Here is a 17,757-nt window from a genome sequence, read left to right as displayed (position 1 = left end):
ATAAATACTCTAGTAAAAATTTTTTTTTTTAAATACTATAGCAATGAGTAATGTTTTTGCAGACTGTAGTATACTACATAATTTACTGTTGTGTTTTTGCGGACATTACTGTAGTATTTACTATAGTGTTTTTTTTTTAAATGATATTTTACATAGCAGTGGGGGCTTTCTCCTTGAGGAAAACTACTGGATTGAACTGTTCTTTCCATAACCTGTATGGAACACAATATATGGTCTATACTTGGCATGTTGGTTTCTCACTTAGGAGTGGCACAAATTGGGATATGGAGAGGGAAATGGGCAAGGTAAATGCAAATAAATACTGTAGCATATACTATAGTAATTACTGCAGTGTTTTGCAGACTATAGTATTTTTGCAAACATTACTGTAGAATTTACAGTGCATGAGGAAAATATTAAGACCCCTCAACTTTTTCCACATTTTGTTGCATTACAGCCTTACACTAAAATTGATCAAATAATTCCCCCCCCTCTCAATCTACACAAAATACCCAATTATGACAACGCAAAAACAGGTTTTTAGAAACCAATCGGAATCCATGCTTCAAGATTGTTTTGATCACGCGAACTAGGATATGTTCCGGGTAGCCTCGGAGATTGACATTTATGTATACACGGACACGGTGACTGAGCTCATCAGGAAGTGTATAGGCGATGTTGTTCCCAATGTGACTATTAAAATCTACCTAAACCAGAAACCGTGGATAGATGGCAGAATTCCCGCTAAACTAAAAGCGAACCATGGCAAGGTGTCTGGGAATATGGCCGAATACAAACAGTGTAGTTATTCCGTCCGTAAGGCAATCAAACAGTCAAAACGTTAGTACGGAGACAAAGTGGAGTCGCAATTCAACGGCTCAGACACAAGACATACGTGGCAGGGTCTACAGACAATCATGGATTACAAAGGGTAAACTAGCTACGTTGCGGACACCGACGTCTTTGCCCAGATAGCAACCCTAAGCCGTGTCCTCAGAGCATGCGTAGACCAGCTGGCTGGAATGTTTACGGCTATATTCAATCTCTCCCTAGCCCAGTCTGCTGTCTCCACTTGCTTCAAGATGTCCACCTTTGTTCCTGTACCCAAGAAAGCAGGTAACTGAACTAAATGACTATTGCCCCGTAGCACTCCTGTCATCATGAAGTAATTTGAGAGGCTAGTTAAAAGGATCATATCACCTCCACCTTACCTGCCACCCTAGACCGCCCCAATAGATCCACAGACGATGCAATCGCCATTGCACGGCACACTGCCCCATTCCATCTGGACAAGAGGAATACCTATATGAGAATGCTGTTCATTGACTATAGCTCAGCCTTCAACACCATAGTACCCTCCAATCTCATCATTAAGCTTGGGGGCCCTGGGTCTGAACCCCGCCCTGTGCAACTGGGTCCTGGACTTCCTGACGGGCCGCCCCCTGGTGGTGAAAGTAGGAAACACCTCCACTTCACTGATCCTCAACACAGGGGCCCCACAAGGGTGCGTGCTCATCCCCCTCCTGTACTCCCTGTTCACCCATGACTGCGTGGCCACACACACACGTCTCCAACTCAATCATCAAGTTTGCAGACGACACAACCATAGTAGGCTGGATTACCAACAATGGCGAGACAGCCTACAGGGAGGAGGTGAGGGCCTTGGCGGAGTGGTGCCACGAAAATAACATCACCCTCAACGTCAACAAAACAAAGGAGTTGATAGTGGGTTTCAGGAAAAAGCAGAGGGAGCATGCCCGTATCCACATTGACGGGACCGCAGTGTAGGTCGAAAGCTTCAAGTTCCTCGGTGTACGCGTCACTGATTATCTGAAATGGTCCACCCACACAGACAGTGTGGTGAAGAAAGCTTGAATAGTGAAAATGTTGCCCCTAAGACCATCACAAACTTTTACAGATGCACAATTGAGATTATCCTTTCAGGCTGTGTCCCCGCCTGGTACAGCAACTGCCCAGCCCGCAACCGTAGGGCTCTGCAGAGAGTGGTAGGTCCCTCCAGGACACCTACAGCACCCGATGACACAGGAAGGCCAAAAAGATAATTAAGGACATCAACCACCCAAGCCACAGCCTATTCACCCCGCTATCATCCAGTAGGCAAGGTCACTACAGGTGCATCAAAGCTGGGACTGAGAGACTGAAAAACAGCTTCTATCTCAAGGTCATCAGAGTGTTACATAGACATCCCTTGCCATCTACCACCCGGTTACTCAACCTTTCACCTTAGAAGCTGCTGCCCTATATACATAGACATGGAATCACTGGTCACATTAATAATGTTTACATACGGCTTTACTCATTTCATATGTGTATATACTGTATTTTAGTCAATGCAACTCCGACATTGCTCATCCAATAAATAAATAATAAATACTATATATACATATATATATACACTGCTCAAACAAATAAAGGGAACACTTAAACAACACAATGTAACTCCAAGTCAATCACACTTCTGTGAAATCAAACTGTCCACTTAGGAAGCAACACTGATTGACAATAAATTTCACATGCTGTTGTGCAAATGAAATAGACAACAGGTGGAATTTATAGGCAATTAGCAAGACACCCCAATAAAGGAGTGGTTCTGCAGGTGATAACCACAGACCACTTCTCAGTTCCTATGCTTCCTGGCTGATGTTTTGGTCACTTTTGAATGCTGGCGGTGCTTTCACTCTAGTGGTAGCATGAGACTGAGTCTACAACCCACACAAGTGGCTCAGGTAGTGTAGCTCATCCAAGATGGAACATCAATGCGAGCTGTGGAAGAAGGTTTGCTGTGTCTGTCAGCGTAGTGTCCAGAGCATGGGGGCGCTACTAGGAGACAGGCCAGTACATCAGGAGACGTGGAGGAGGCCGTAGGAGGGAAACAACCCAGCAGCAGGACCGCTACCTCCGCCTTTGTGCAAGGAGGATCAGGAGGAGCACTGCCAGAGCCCTGCAAAATGACCTCCAGCAAGCCACAAATGTGCATGTGTCTGCTCAAACGGTCAGAAACCGACTCCATGAGGGTGGTATGAGTGCCCGACGTCCACAGGTGGGGGTTGTGCTTACAGCCCAACACCGTGCAGGACGTTTTTCATTTGCCAGAGAACACCAAGATTGGCAAATTCGCCACTGGCGCCCTGTGCTCTTCACAAATGAAAGCAGATTCACACTGAGCACATGTGACAGATGTGACAGTCTGGAGACGCCGTGCAGAACGTTCTGCTGCCTGCAACATCCTCCAGCATGACCGGTTTGGCGGTGGGTCAGTCATGGTGTGGGGTGGCATTTCTTTGGGGGGCCGCACAGCCCTCCATGTGCTCGCCAGAGGTAGCCTGACTGCCATTCGGTCCTGAGATGAGATCCTCAGACCCCTTGAACCAAAACACCACGCAGAGAAAACCTTCGTTAAATTGTGTCGTTGAGGCATGTGTCAATACTGAAAGGGTCGAAAGGAAGGCAGTGCTGCGCTCGGATCAGCTTTATCCAGTCAAATCATAGAAAGATCCATCAGCTCCTAGAAATATATAATCTATGGCTGCAATTATTGAGGTGGCTTATTCTAATACTTACACTAATATAATGCACTAAATTAAGACTTGGCACATAATTGTGCATGGAATATAGAGGCTAAAATTATAAACCTATTTTAGCAAAAAAAAAATAGAACTCAGTTGAATGAACAATTTATTTCAATATTGAATTACATAGGCCTATGTAGCCTATACTGTAGGCTATTTATCTTTTAATGCATTCATCTCGGTTTTCATTTGAAGAGTATTTTCATCCTTCACTTGTTTGTAACAATTGCAACAACATTGGCAACTTTGTATTTGTAGTCAACTTCGTTGTGAAGTTATTGCCGTCACAGAGAGACAGATAAACGTATTGATTCAATAGCGGAGATCTTCTGTGTATAAAGTGGCGTGGTATGGAAACAGCACATTTAACAGCGCACTAAATTGTTCCACGAGTGGTCTGAGGCAGTCAGTAAATAACAAGCATTTAAATGTTTTGGTCGTTTAGCAGATGCTCTTATCCAGAGCGACGTACAGGAGCAATTAGGGTTAAGTGCCTTGCTCAAGGGCACATCGACCGATTGTTCACCCAGTTGGCTTGGGGTTTCGAAACAGCGACCTTTCGGTTACTGGCCCAATACTCTTAACCACTAGGCTACCTGCCAAGTGCAACATTAGTAACGATGGTTTTGGAAAACAGCTCAGAGATTTAATGGTGCTCCTACGAGGGTTCTAACGATGAACTTAGCCTTAAGATGCTTTTGGGAAACCGTGCTCAAATAGGTTTTCAGAGACTGCCCTCCAGTGGCCAGCAAATTACCAACAGTGAACTTTTATGTTTCTTCCCTTCTAGATGGGACAGTATGCCCTCTGTCTGCCTGGACATGCATGAGCAGGACCTGAAGATGAGGGAGTCAGAGGACTTTAATGCACACCATCTACTGCAGCAGCACTTGTACAGAGGCAAGAAACAGGTATTGCTTAGTCGAAGACAATTAGACCCCCCAAAAACATTTTTTTCTCAGGGACGCTAAAAAGCAATCTGTTTTTTACCCTCTTCCTCTCATTCCTTTACCTAACAGCACAGACACAGGTGCAGTCGGAAGCACCTCGAAATCAACAAGGACAAGAATGAGGTGCAAGAGATCTTCCAGAGAACCATGATGAGCCGTCTAGTGTCCTTCAAGTCAGCCAAAATAGGTGTCACTCCACCCAAGAAGATAACCAATCATCTGAAGAAAGACCAGCCACAAAAGGTCAGGGATGAACACACTTATTCTCCTTCCCCCTTGTCTTCATAACCTCTTGGAGGCAATGTGATAATATGTACAGTATGTTGTGTATTTCATTTTTAGATGCCACATGGAAAATCCACGGATAACAGTAAAAGCCATGCTTATGAGGATGAAGGTACTACTCTGCTTTTTTCTTTTCACTTCTCTTTTGCATTATATAAGAGGCTTGGGGGAAGGGGTGTTCTTGAATTATGGTGGTGTGTTTTCCTAGATTTTCTTGGGGTACCTATTCAAAATCAACTACAGTGCCCTCAGAAAGTATTCATAGCCCTTAACTTGTTCCACATTTTGTTTTATTACTGCCAAGTGTCTTCACTGACATTTTCAACCTCTCCCTGACCGAGTCTGTAATATCTACATGTTTCAAGCAGACCACCATAGTCCCTGTGCCCAAGAAAGTGAAGGTGACCGGCCTAAATGACAAACGTCCATAGCACTCACATCGGTAGCCATGAAGTGCTTTGAAAGGCTGGTCATGGCTCACACCACCATCATCCCGGAAACACTAGACCCGCTCCAATTCACATACCGCCCCAAAAGATCCACAGATGATGCAATTTCAATCGCACTCCACACTGCCCTTTCCCACCTGGACAAAAGGATCACCTATGTTCATTGACGATAGCTCAGCATTCAACACCATAGTACTCACTAAGTTAAGGACCCTGGGACAAAACACCCTCCTCTGTAACTGGATCCTGGACTTCCTGACAACAACACATCTGACTCACTGATCCTCAACACTGTGGCCTGTCAGGGGTGCATGCTTAGTCCCCTCCTGTACTCCCAGTTCACCCACAACTGGGTGGCCAAGCAGTCCCTGGACAACAATTTCTCCATCAACGTGAGCAAGACAAAGAAGCTGATCGTGGACTAGAGGAAAAGGAGGGCTGAACACGCTCCCATTCACATCAACAGGGCTGTAGTGGATCAGGTTGAGAGCTTCAAGTTCCTTGGTGTCCAAATCACCAACAAACTGTCATGGTCCAAACACACCAAGACAGTCGTGAAGAGGGCACAACAACACCTTTTCCCCCCTCAAGAGACTGAAAAGCGTTGGCATGGGTCCTCAGATCCTCAACAAGTTATACAGCTGCACCGGTAGAGAGAAACCTGAACGGTTGCATCACCGCCTGGAATGGCAACTGCTTGGTATCCGACCGTAAGGCGCTAGAGAGGGTTGTGCGTGAGGCCCAGTACATCACTGGGGCCAAGCTTCCTGCCATACAGGACCTACAGTTGAAGTCGGATGTTTACATACACCTTAGTCAAGTACATTTAAACTCCGTTTTAAACAATTCCTGACATTTAATCCTAGTAAACATTCCCGGTCTTAGGTCAGTTAGGATCACCACTTTATTTTAAGAATGTGAAATAGTCAGAATAATAGTAGAGAATTATTTATTTCAGGTTATATATCTTTCATCACATTCCCAGTGGGTCAGAAGTTTACATACACTCAATTAGTATTTGGTAGAATTGCCTTTAAATTGCTTAACTTGGGTCAAATGTTTCGGGTAGCCTTCCACAAGCTTCCCACAATAAGTTGGGTGAATTTTCAGCCCATTCCTCTTGACAGAGATGGTGTAACTGAGTCAGGTTTGTAGGCCTCCTTATTTGCGCACGCCTTTTCAGTTCTGGCCACAAATTTTCTAGAATGGAGGTCAGCGCTTTGTGATGGCCACACCAATACCTTGACTTTAACTTCCTGACTGATGTCTTGAGATGTTGCTTCAATATATCTACATAATTGTCCTACCTCATAATGTCATCTATTTTGTGAAGTGCAGCAAAGCACCCCCACAACATGGTGCTGCCAGACTCCAAACATAACGATGGTCATTATGGCCAAACAGTTCTATTTTTGTTTCATCAGACCAGAGGACATTTCTCCAAAATTATGATTTTTGTGCAGTTGCAAACCGTTTTTATGGCGGTTTGGAGCAGTGGCTTCTTCCTTGCTGAGCGGCCTTTCAGGTTATGTCAATATTTTACTGTGGATATAGATACTTTTGTACCTGTTTCCTCCAGCATCTTCACAAGGTCCTTTGCTGTTGTTCTGGGATTGATTTGCAGTTGTCGCACCAAAGTGCATTCATTTCTAGGAGATAGAAAGTGTCTCCATCCTGAGTGGAATGACGGCTGTGTGGTCCCATGGTGTTTATACTTGCATAATTTTGTTTGTACAGACAAACATGATACCTTCAGGCATTTGGAAATAGCTCCCAAGGATGAATTAGACTTGTGGAGGTCTCCAATTCCTTTGAGGTCTTGGCTGATTTCTTTAGATTTTCCCATGATGTCAAGCAAAGAGGCACTGAGTTTGAAGGTAGGTCTTGAAAAATATCCACAGGTACACCTCCAATTGACTCAAATGATGTCAATTAGCCTATCAGAAGCTTCTACAGCCATGGCATCATTTTCTGGAATTTTCCAAGCTGTTTAAAGGCACAGTCAACTTAGTGTATGTAATATTGACCCACTGGAATTGTGACACAGTAAAATATAAATGAAATAATCTGTCTGTAAACAATTGTTGGAAAAAAGTAGATGTCCTAACCGACTTGCCAAAACGATAATTTGTTAACAAGAAATTTGTGGACTGGTTGAAAAACTAGTTTTAAATGACATCCAAACTAGTGTATGTAAACTTTCGACTTCAACTGTATGTATTAGGCGGTGTCAGAGGAACGCCCAAAAAATTGTCAAAGACTCCAGTCACCCAAGTCATAGACTGTTCTCTCTACTACCACACGGCAAGCGGTACCCAAGCGCCAAGTCTACAGTCATGGCAAAATGTTTTGAGAATGACACAAATATTAATTTTCAGTCTGCTTGCTTCAGTATCTTTAGATATTTTTGTCAGATGTTACTATGGAATACTGTTTAATTACACGCATTTCAAAAGTGTCAAAGGCTTTTATTGACAGTTACATGAAGTTGATGCAGAGTCAATATTTGTAGTGTTGACCCGTCTTTTTCAAGACCTCTGCAATCTGCCCTGGCATGCTGTCAATTAACTTCTGGGCAGCCCATTCTTCCATAATCATTGCTTAGAGTTTGTCAGAATTTGTAGGGTTTCAATGGGATTAAGGTCTGGGGAGTTTCCTGGCCATGGACCCAAAATATTGATGTTTTGTTCCCCGAGCCACGGTTGACGGAGGAAGAACAATGATTCCGAGCACCACCCTCCCTTTGAAGCTTTCAGTCTGTTATTCGAACTCAATCCGCATGCCAGAGTGATCTCCAGCCTTGTCCTCGTCAACACTCACACCTGTGTTAACGAGAGAATCACTGACATGTTAGCTGGTCCTTTTGTGGCAGGGCTGAAATGCAGTGGAAATGTTTTGGGGAATTCAGTTCATTTTCATGGCAAAGAGGGACTTTGCAATTAATTACAATTCATTTGATCACTCTTCATAACATTCTGGAGTATATGCAAATTGCCATCATACAAACTGAGGCAGCAGACCTTGTGAAAATTAATATTTGTGTCATTCTCAACTTTTGGCCATGACTGTAGGTCCAAAAGGCTCCTTAACAGCTTCTACCCCCAAGCCATAAGACTACTGAACAATTAATCAAATGGCCACCCGGACTATTTACATTGACACCCCCCACCCGATGTTATTTTTACACTACTGTTACTCGCTGTTTATTATCTATGCATGGTCACTTTACCCCTACCTACATGTAGAGATTACCTTGACTAACCTGTACCCCCCCCCCGCACGTTGACTTTGTACCATACACCATGTATATAACCTTGTTTTTTTTAAACTTGAGTTTATTTACTAAAAAAAAATATTTCTTGAAGCTTTTGGTGAGAAGTGTAATGCTTTAATAATGTCTTCCCCTCCAAATTCATATTCATATAAATAGGCCTCTTTAATTTTGTCTGGCTTGCCTTTTCAAATAAAATTGTTTTAGCAAAAAATATTCAAACACTTTGTATTCAGGACAATAAGTTAATTGCTTTGCCATATTTTTTGCAGTATTACTTTAGTGCCTTGTTGCAAACATTATGCATGTCTTCCTCCTTTGTTGATTCATCACAGCCATTAGACTCCTACTGTTTTAAAGTCACAATTGGCCTCATGGTGAAATCCCAGAGTGGTTTCCTTCCTCTATGCCAACTGAGTTAGGAAGGACGCCTGTATCTTTGTAGTGACTGGGTGTATTGATGCACAATCCAAAGTGTAATTAATAACTTCACCATGCTCAAAGTGACATTCAGGCTTCATTTTTACCCATCTACCAATAGGTGTCCTTCTTCGCGAGGCATTGGAAAACCTCCCTGCTCTTTGTGGTTGTACCGATTTGAAATTCAGTGTTCAACGGAGGGACCTTAAAGATAATTTTATGTGTAGGGTACAGAGATGAGGTAGTCATTCAACAATCAGGTTAAACACTATTATTGCTCACAGAGTACATGCAACATATGTGACTTGTTAAGCAAATGTTTTACTCCTGAACTTATTTAGGCTTGCCATAACAACGGGGTTGAATACTTATTGACTCAAGACATTTAAGCTTTTCATTTAATTTGTAAAAAATTTGAAAATCATAATTCCACTTTGACAGGAGTTATTGTGTGTAACAAAATGTGGAAAAAGTCCAGGGGTGTGAATACTTTCTGAAGGCACTGTAATATGGCAGCTTAATGACTTTATTTACTACCATTATGATAACATTGTGCCACCAGAGAGTTGTAACACCAACGACACATTTTTGTTAATTGAGGGTTTTCTTTAATGGAGGCCATGATTTACTAAAGCGCAATGATTAATAATTTTGCTCATGTAATTTCACTTATTTTAAATTGAGTAACACCAATGACACTTTATAGTTATGTAGAAGTATTGCTTCCTTCTCTCTCCTTGCCTCGAACCAGGGACTCTTTGCACACATCGACAACAGTCACAGATTTAAATGCTACTAGCACACACCAGTTAAACTCACCCGGGTCACGGCACCAATATAATAGTATTGCTACCGTCCCTCTTATTTGCCCCAACCTGGGCTTGAACCAGGGATCTGCAAACATAGACAGCAGTCCCCCACAAAGCATCGTTACCTATCGCTCCACAAAAGCCACGGCCCTTGCAGAAAAAAGGGAAACAGCTATTTGAAGGTCTCAAAGCGAGTGGTCAACAATTGAAATGCCTCTAGCGTGCACTGTTATCTAGCTAACCATTTTACACCGGTTAAATTTAGACACCAAATTATCAATGCAATTCTCAATTTTCTAACATACTAAATGGGTATGATTATCTAGTACTTTTCTTTTTTAATATAAACCCCTCCTAAGTTTAACTGGAGGGAATGCTCATGGTCCTTCTATGTCTTTGGAGTCATTTCCAAGGCGGTAACACCAACAACTTACTGACACATACAGTATCATATTTGTAAAAAAATCTATATATTTTAATAGCCTTTGTTTTTATTGACCTATACAATGTATTCAATAATTTTGTTTACTTAGCATTCAAGATCTCTAAATCCCCAAAACATGTCACTACAACTGTACTGGGTCCAGCCAATTTGCTTACCCTAAGTATTTCTAACATATCAAATATTGTGTTTTATTATTGATGAACAGTTAAATATAAACAAGTGTATGATGTAACTATATATTCATAATTTTAAACTTCTATGGTTGCAAGGGCGAAGGACGCAAATGCCACCACAATCCAAGACCTATCAGGGGGGGAAAAACGAGACTGATTACATTTGCTTTCTGCCATTCAGGTTTAGATACCTCTGCATAAATAAACATAACTTAAGTGTTTTCTGGTTGGCTGTTTCTCTCTGCCTTCAGATTTTGAGTTTTCTGAGGGAGACAGTACCTCTAGTTGCGAGGCTGCTGACGGTTCATTCCCCATGAGAGCCTGTAGAGGTGGTAAGTCTTAACATCAACTCAAAACTACTGAAGTAAACCAAGTTAAACATGTCAGTCAGACCCAAACACTTCAGTCACAAAGCAACAATAAGCTCACCTCTTAGAGATCTTTCAATTCATTGAAATCTCTTTCCTGGTCTAGCTGGAATCCTGAACCCAGCCTTCAATGCAGAGATGGACCCCATGCCACCAATGCAGCAGATTCCGCCATTGACTGAAACAGAAGTGGACAGCAGGGCCGTGGTCCCTTCTCAGAGGACTCAGCTGAGACTGCCCTGGACACCTAGAGTTAGAAGTTCATCTAGGGGTCATGATTGAGGCTGTACCAAATGATTGATGTATTAGAATAATTGATTATGCTTATCTTGTATTAATAGAAGGGGAGGGTTTATAAGACCCCTCCCTCTTTACATTTATAGGGTCCTAGAGTAGATTAACAATATACATACATGGGGTTTTAATATTGTTCCACAGTTGTTTGCTAGTTCTCTCTCTCTGCCTCTTATAAAGAGACCCCTCTTTATAATGCAGAGGTGTGACTGAGACAGAACTCTGCAGGGGAGTGTAGGAGATAAGACTAGTCAGACATTCCACTATAAAATCAACTAACATTTACTGCTAAGCTTTTAGATAACACACTAAAAGCCTTGTTTTTATAGCCATGTGGGCATGGTTTTGGTCTCATGAGTAAAAGATAATGACGTAGGCAGTGACATCACGAGGGCTGGACTTCGGGTTTGATAAAATAACTTGGGACCTTTTCTTTGATGCAGAACTTACTCAGAAACATGCGTGCTATGTTCCTGATTGTCAACTTCTGTCTGCAATTGCATTAAAGGTTTTTGAATTATTTAATTAAAGATAGTCATACTGCTAATTTCACCAATGAGCCAATGATTGACAAGGAACAGGAACGAACCCTAACACTAGCAACCTCCAACGCCCTGGCATCGCTGCACCTAATCACACACTCCTTCCTGCTATATACACCATTTCTTACTGTGTTTAGTTGTAGGTTAGGTTTTTCAAAGGAATAGGGACAGTACTGTATGCAACTTCATCGTAACACAGGGAGATAATCATGAGACCAACACCAAATAAGAATGATTGGACATGTGACCTCACAGTCCAAATCCATGGTCAATACTGACTCGGTTTACCTGACAAAACAAATCCCCTAAACAACCCAGGCTTTGACTCCCATGGCTTAGATCCCATGTTGCCTGACAGTAAAAGTTCAACCACACTCACCATGACACCAAACAAGCACATTTATGCATGTATTCACTGTCCTTTTTGTGACAACCTCACCCTCAAAGAACCTACATTTATATTTTAGATATTGCAATTTTATCAATAGAAAGTCTTAATTGCTTTGTTTTTTTCTATTTTTGAGAGAATTGTATCAGCCTGTTTAACTTTGCATGAACTGACGAGTGTGAAGTAACACAAGCGTTGACAATGTACCTTTCTCATGGGAAACGACCCAGGACTTTTATTCAGGGGAAGAAACAGAATGCGCAAAAGCGCTGAGTAACAATTAAACCAAAACAAAATCTAGCTCATCTTTGAGCTTTTCTACACGGGTCTTCCGGTCCCTCTCTGCAACCGGACAGCTAAGCTCTTTACCTGCATATCCAACAAAAGTAACGTCCGGTAGGTTCCTGTCCAGTTGGGTTCGATGTTCATCCCAGGATTGGAGGACCCTGCATGTCAGCTCTTGCTGCTCTAGACCAACAACAAAAAATCTGGCCAAAGCCAGGTTAAAACAGCCACCACCCACAATAATTAGATTCAGGTGTGTGTAATTAGGCTCTTACCCTTCCGGGCCATCCTCTTTCCTGGCCAACAAATGTAGACAACAAACAGGAATATACAGGCCTTCACACACCATTACATAATCGAAGCAGAATATTTATCAGGAGAGACATATTCACAGATGGTGAAGGCTGCAAAACTCATTCACTTATGATGGTGAATCTTTCTATAGCTATAGAGTGAAAAGTATAATTTTTCTATACTTTGTCTAGTACTGTCTTTTTGCTAGCTTGGGCCATCTACTTTAAGTGCTGCCTGCCTCCCAGTAGCCTACTACTTGGTGTGAACTGCTGGCAAGGCAATTTGTGAGGCATTTCAATTGTTGATCACTCACTTTGAGACCTTAACATTGTTTCCCGTGGCTTTTGTGGAGCGATGGGTAATGATGCTTTGTGGGTGAATGCTGTCTGTTTGCAGATGGTCTCTGGTTCAAGCCCCGGTTGGGGCAAGGATATACAGTGGGGCAAAAAAGTATTTAGTCAGCCACCAATTGTGCAAGTTCTCCCATTTAAAAAGATGAGAGGCCTGTACCTACTCTTCTGTCTACACCCATTCAGCATCATTCACACCCTTTTAAGCTTTAGCCTCATCCATCTCTAAGGATTCACATTTGAGGCTATGTCCTAAACAACCAAAGCTTTCAATACTAAAGGCTGGTTTATACTACGGGTGTGCTCTGGCTGTTCGTAAACATTTCGCTCTCAGAAGGCATTTCGCTCTCAGAAGGCACACTGGACACTCTGGCCGAAAAGGAGGGTTAATCCGAGTGTTCTGACTTAACAACAGCAGTCAAGCACCCTAGCTGGCTAACGTTGGCTAGCTACTTCCAGACACAAATGAGAGAACACCTCACTCTGACCATTTTACTCACACTAGCAGAGCTGGTTAGGCTGTTTTTATGTTAGCCAGAGCGTTGGTGACTGCAACTGTGCTGCTGGCAACAATTTAATCACGCTTTTTTTTTGCCAACGTTCACTGACACCGGCCATATTCAACGGCTGTTGAGCGTTCGTAAACACTTCAACGAGAGTGCTCTGAAATCGGAGTAGATAGCCAGAGCAAATTTACCAGCTACATCTATCGACAGTTGTCGCAGTGACATCATAAACATTCTATTGAAATAGTTACTTACATAGTGGCATCTTTTGTTTAGACATGTAGCTAGCTAGATAAACAAATAACCATAATCCCAACTCATAACGTTACCATCCTACATGAATTTGCAGGTAGCTAACCAATCAGGTTCAATGTTAGCTAGCTAACATTAGGCTATAACTAGCAATGCAAATGGCTCTGAGATACAAATAATATAACTACACAGATCATACACATAACATTATCTAGCCAGCCAGCTTGAAATGAAAACGACTTTGACAAAATTAGAAATGTGTAATATCTGAAAATGTAGCTAGCTAGACTCTCTTACCAGTATACATAGATGGACGTTTCTCCTGCTCTGTCATGGATGCCATGGTTTGAAGATGTAATTTGGAGACTTCTGTGTGTTCTTTTCGACTCAGTCTGCATATTTGCAATCAAAACGGCAGATTTTTCTCCATCTCCTTAGTATCGTACTCTAATTCCACTGATTTCAAAACGCGGTCCTCCAGAAAGTGGAGAGCAACACTTATTCAGTTCTACTACATGATATCTTTCAAAAAAGCTGCTTTAAAAGGGATTACCTACACATACTGACCATTTCATGGTTATAGACAGAAGCGTGCTACATGGCAGACCAATCCGAGATCATCTCTTGTTATGTCCAGCCCACTCATTATCTTAGCCAATCATGGCTAGCGGGAAGGTTGCTGTCTTTTGGTTTCCATAGCTAAACCAACTATGTTCATAATTTAACCATCGTATTCGTATTTACAGATGGCATACAAGTTAGTTTAAGGCACATGTACCAGAAGGCATTTCTGCCAAAAAACACATTTTGATTTTAAAAAAGGAAAACGTTTGCATTCAAATGGCACTCCTGTGAAGTAGTGACGTGCGACATATACTAGTATTTTTACAGTTGATCTTTAGAAAAGTACATTTTACTTGAATAACTTGTATTCAAATAAAACATTTGTTTCTTAATCTTTCTAGCTGTGTCTATATGATCTACGAGTTTCTAGTGGATATACCATATGGTTCAAGAGAAAAGTCTAAATAATCGAGTCAACAATAAGTTAATCGGCAATTAACTCTACAACTCATCCAACTATTGACTATGTTTTGCAACTGCCAACAGTTCGGTGCCAAAACACTTACAACAAAGATATGACATTTTAAAAAGGTGCTACATAGAATTTTTCTGAATTCCTCCCTTATGTGGAAGTTATGTGAATTGTAACAGCACAAGGTTGCATTCATAGTCTCCCCCTCCTGGCATCCCATTTCCCCATAACATGCTGGAGACTTGCTCTTGAACCTTTTACTTTTGGTTATGGTCCACCAGCTTAGAACAGCTGTAATTGAAAATGTATTTCAGAGCGATTTAGATGGTACAATGATTCCCTACACTATTCAGTGCTTTCTCACATAAACGGAAATTGAGTGTAGAATTTTAGCAACCAGGAAATTACAAAGCGTTTTCTACATTTGCCGATTGACCCGATTTCCACAGCCACGAAATCCAAACAGCTTTCCCATTTTGACAACAGATACCGGCGTGATCAGTGTATTACTTACCCACCAGTGTTGCGATTGGCGGTGTTAGATTCTGGGTTGAACTTAGACACTATCCTTCTGAGTAACCATGTTCTAACAGTGAACAAGACTGGTTTTTACATCAGAAGTTACGGGTTATCTGTAGGAGTCAGATGGCTTTAGAATGTGTAGGGGAGACGGGTGGAGACCTTATAACCTAACAATGTCACTGAATGAGAGAGGGTAATGTATAACATTTACATTATGTCTGGATACGTTACTGTTAACCCTCAGGGATCTTATGGGAGGGATCCTCTGGGAGGAGAAGACACACAGTCTGGTATCAATAACGATGACAGCCTTTAATTGATTTATTTCACCTTTATTTAACCAGGTAGGCTAGTTGAGAACAAGTTCTCATTTACAACTGCGACCTGGCCAAGATAAAGCGTAGCAATTCGACACATATAACAACACAGAGTTACACATGGAATAAACAAAACATACAGTCAATAATACAGTAGAACAAAAGAAAACAAAAAGTCTATATACAGTGAGTGCAAATGAGGTAAGTTAAGGAAATAAATAGGCCAATTACAATATAGCAATTAAACACTGGAATGGTAGATCGGCAGAAGATGAATGTGCAGGTAGAGATACTGGGGTGCAAAGAAGCAAAATAAATAAATACCAGTATGGGGATGAGGTAGGTAGATAGATGGGCTGTTTACAGATGGGCTATGTACAAGTGCAGTGATCTGTAAGCTGCTCTGACAGCTGGTGCTTAAAGCTAGTGAGGGAGATGTGAGTCTCCAGCTTCAGAGATTTTTGTAATTCGTTCCAGTCATGGGCAGCAGAGAACTGGAAGGAAAGACGACCAAAGGAGGAATTGGCTTTGGGCGTGACCAGTGAGATATACCTACTGGAGCACGTGCTATGAGTGGGTGTTGCTATGGTGACCAGTGAGCTGAGATAAGGCGGGCTTTACCTAGCAGAGACTTGTAGATAACCTGTAGCCAGCGGGTTTGGCGACGAGTATTAAGAGCGGGCCAACCAATGAGAGCGTACAGGTCGCAATGGTGGGTAGTGTATGGGGCTTTGGTGACAAAACGGATGGCACTGTGATAGACTGCATCCAGTTTGTTGAGTAGAGTGTTGGAGGCTATTTTATAGATGACATCACCGAAGTCGAGGATCGGTAGGATGGTCAGTTTTACGAGGGTATGTTTGGCAGCATGAGTGAAGGATGCTGTGTTGCGATATAGGAAGCCGATTCTAGATTTAATTTTGGATTGGAGATGCTTAATGTGAGTCTGGAAGGAGAGTTTACAGTCTAACCAGACACCCAGGTATTTGTAGTTGTCCACGTATTCTAAGTTTACTTGCGTTTAAGAGCAGTTGGAAGCCACGGAAGGAGAGTTGTATGGCATTGAAGCTCGTCTGGAGGTTAGTTAACACAGTGTCCAAGGAGGGGCCAGAAGTATACAGAATGGTGTCGTCTGCGTAGAGGTGGATCAGAGAATCACCAGCAGCAAGAGCAACATCATTGATGTATACAGAAAAGAGAGTCGGCCCGAGAATTGAACCCTGTGGCACACCCATAGAGACTGTCAGAGGTCCGGACAACAGGCCCTCCGATTTGACACACTGAACTCTATCAGAGAAGTAGTTGGTAAACCAGGCGAGGCAATCATTTGAGAAACCAAGGCTGTCGAGTCTGCCAATAAGAATGTTGTGATTGACAGAGTCGAAAGCCTTGGCCAGGTCGATGAATACGGCTGCACAGTAATGTCTCTTATCGATGGCGGTTATGATGTCGTTTAGAACCTTGAGAGTGGCTGAGGTGCACCCATGACCAGCTCTAAAACCAGATTGCATAGCGGAGAAGGTATGTTGGGATTCGAAATGGTCAGTAATCTGTTTGTTAACTTGGCTTTCGAAGACCTTAGAAAGACAGGGTAGGATAGATATAGGTCTGTAGCAGTGTGGGTCTAGAGTGTCACCACCTTTGAAGAGGGGAATGACCGGGGCAGCTTTCCAATCTTTGGGAATCTCAGACGATACGAAAGAGAGATTGAACAGGCTAGTAATAGGGTTTCAACAATTTTGGCGGATAATTTTAGAAAGAGAGGGTCCAGATTGTCTAGCCCGGCTGATTTGTAGGAGTCCAGATTTTGCAGCTCTTTCAGAACATCAGCTATCTGGATTTGGGTAAAGGAGAAATGGTGGGGGCTTTGGCGGGTTGCTGTGGAGGGTGCCGGGCAGTTGACCGGGGTAGGGATAGCCATGTGGAAAGCATGGCCAGCCGTAGAGAAATGCTTATTGAAATTTATCGGTGGTGACAGTTTCCTAGCCTCAGAGCAATGGGCAGCTGGGAGGAGGTGCTCTTATTCTCCATGGACTTTACAGTGTCCCAGAACTTTTTTGAGTTAGTACTACAGGATGCAAATTTCTGTTTGAAAAAGCTTGCCTTAGCTTTTCTAACTGCCTGTGTATATTTGTTCCTAACTTCCCTGAAAAGTTGCATATCACGGGGGCTATTCGATGCGAATGCAGAACGCCACAGGATGTTTTTGTG

The 17,757-nt window shown here is 42.4% G+C and overlaps 1 protein-coding gene across 1 annotated transcript in view; it reads left to right on the top strand.

The window, feature by feature from the left end:
* The window catches only part of LOC115128271 (sodium/hydrogen exchanger 3-like), a 43,525-nt gene extending 29,063 nt beyond the window's left edge, over positions 1–14,462 (top strand). The window contains exons 12-16 of the mRNA XM_029657964.2: positions 4,381–4,501; positions 4,610–4,783; positions 4,883–4,937; positions 10,644–10,724; positions 10,867–14,462. Of these exons, the coding sequence (XP_029513824.2) occupies positions 4,381–4,501; positions 4,610–4,783; positions 4,883–4,937; positions 10,644–10,724; positions 10,867–11,042 (607 nt within the window). The 3' untranslated portion in view covers positions 11,043–14,462. The remainder of the gene's footprint in view (positions 1–4,380; positions 4,502–4,609; positions 4,784–4,882; positions 4,938–10,643; positions 10,725–10,866) is intronic.
* The last annotated feature ends 3,295 nt before the right edge of the window (positions 14,463–17,757 follow it).

This window comes from Oncorhynchus nerka, linkage group LG4 (genome assembly GCF_034236695.1).
Source record: "Oncorhynchus nerka isolate Pitt River linkage group LG4, Oner_Uvic_2.0, whole genome shotgun sequence".
NCBI lineage: Eukaryota > Metazoa > Chordata > Actinopteri > Salmoniformes > Salmonidae > Oncorhynchus > Oncorhynchus nerka.
Note: the sequence above shows the minus strand (reverse complement) of the source record. Positions and strands in the feature narration are given on the sequence as shown.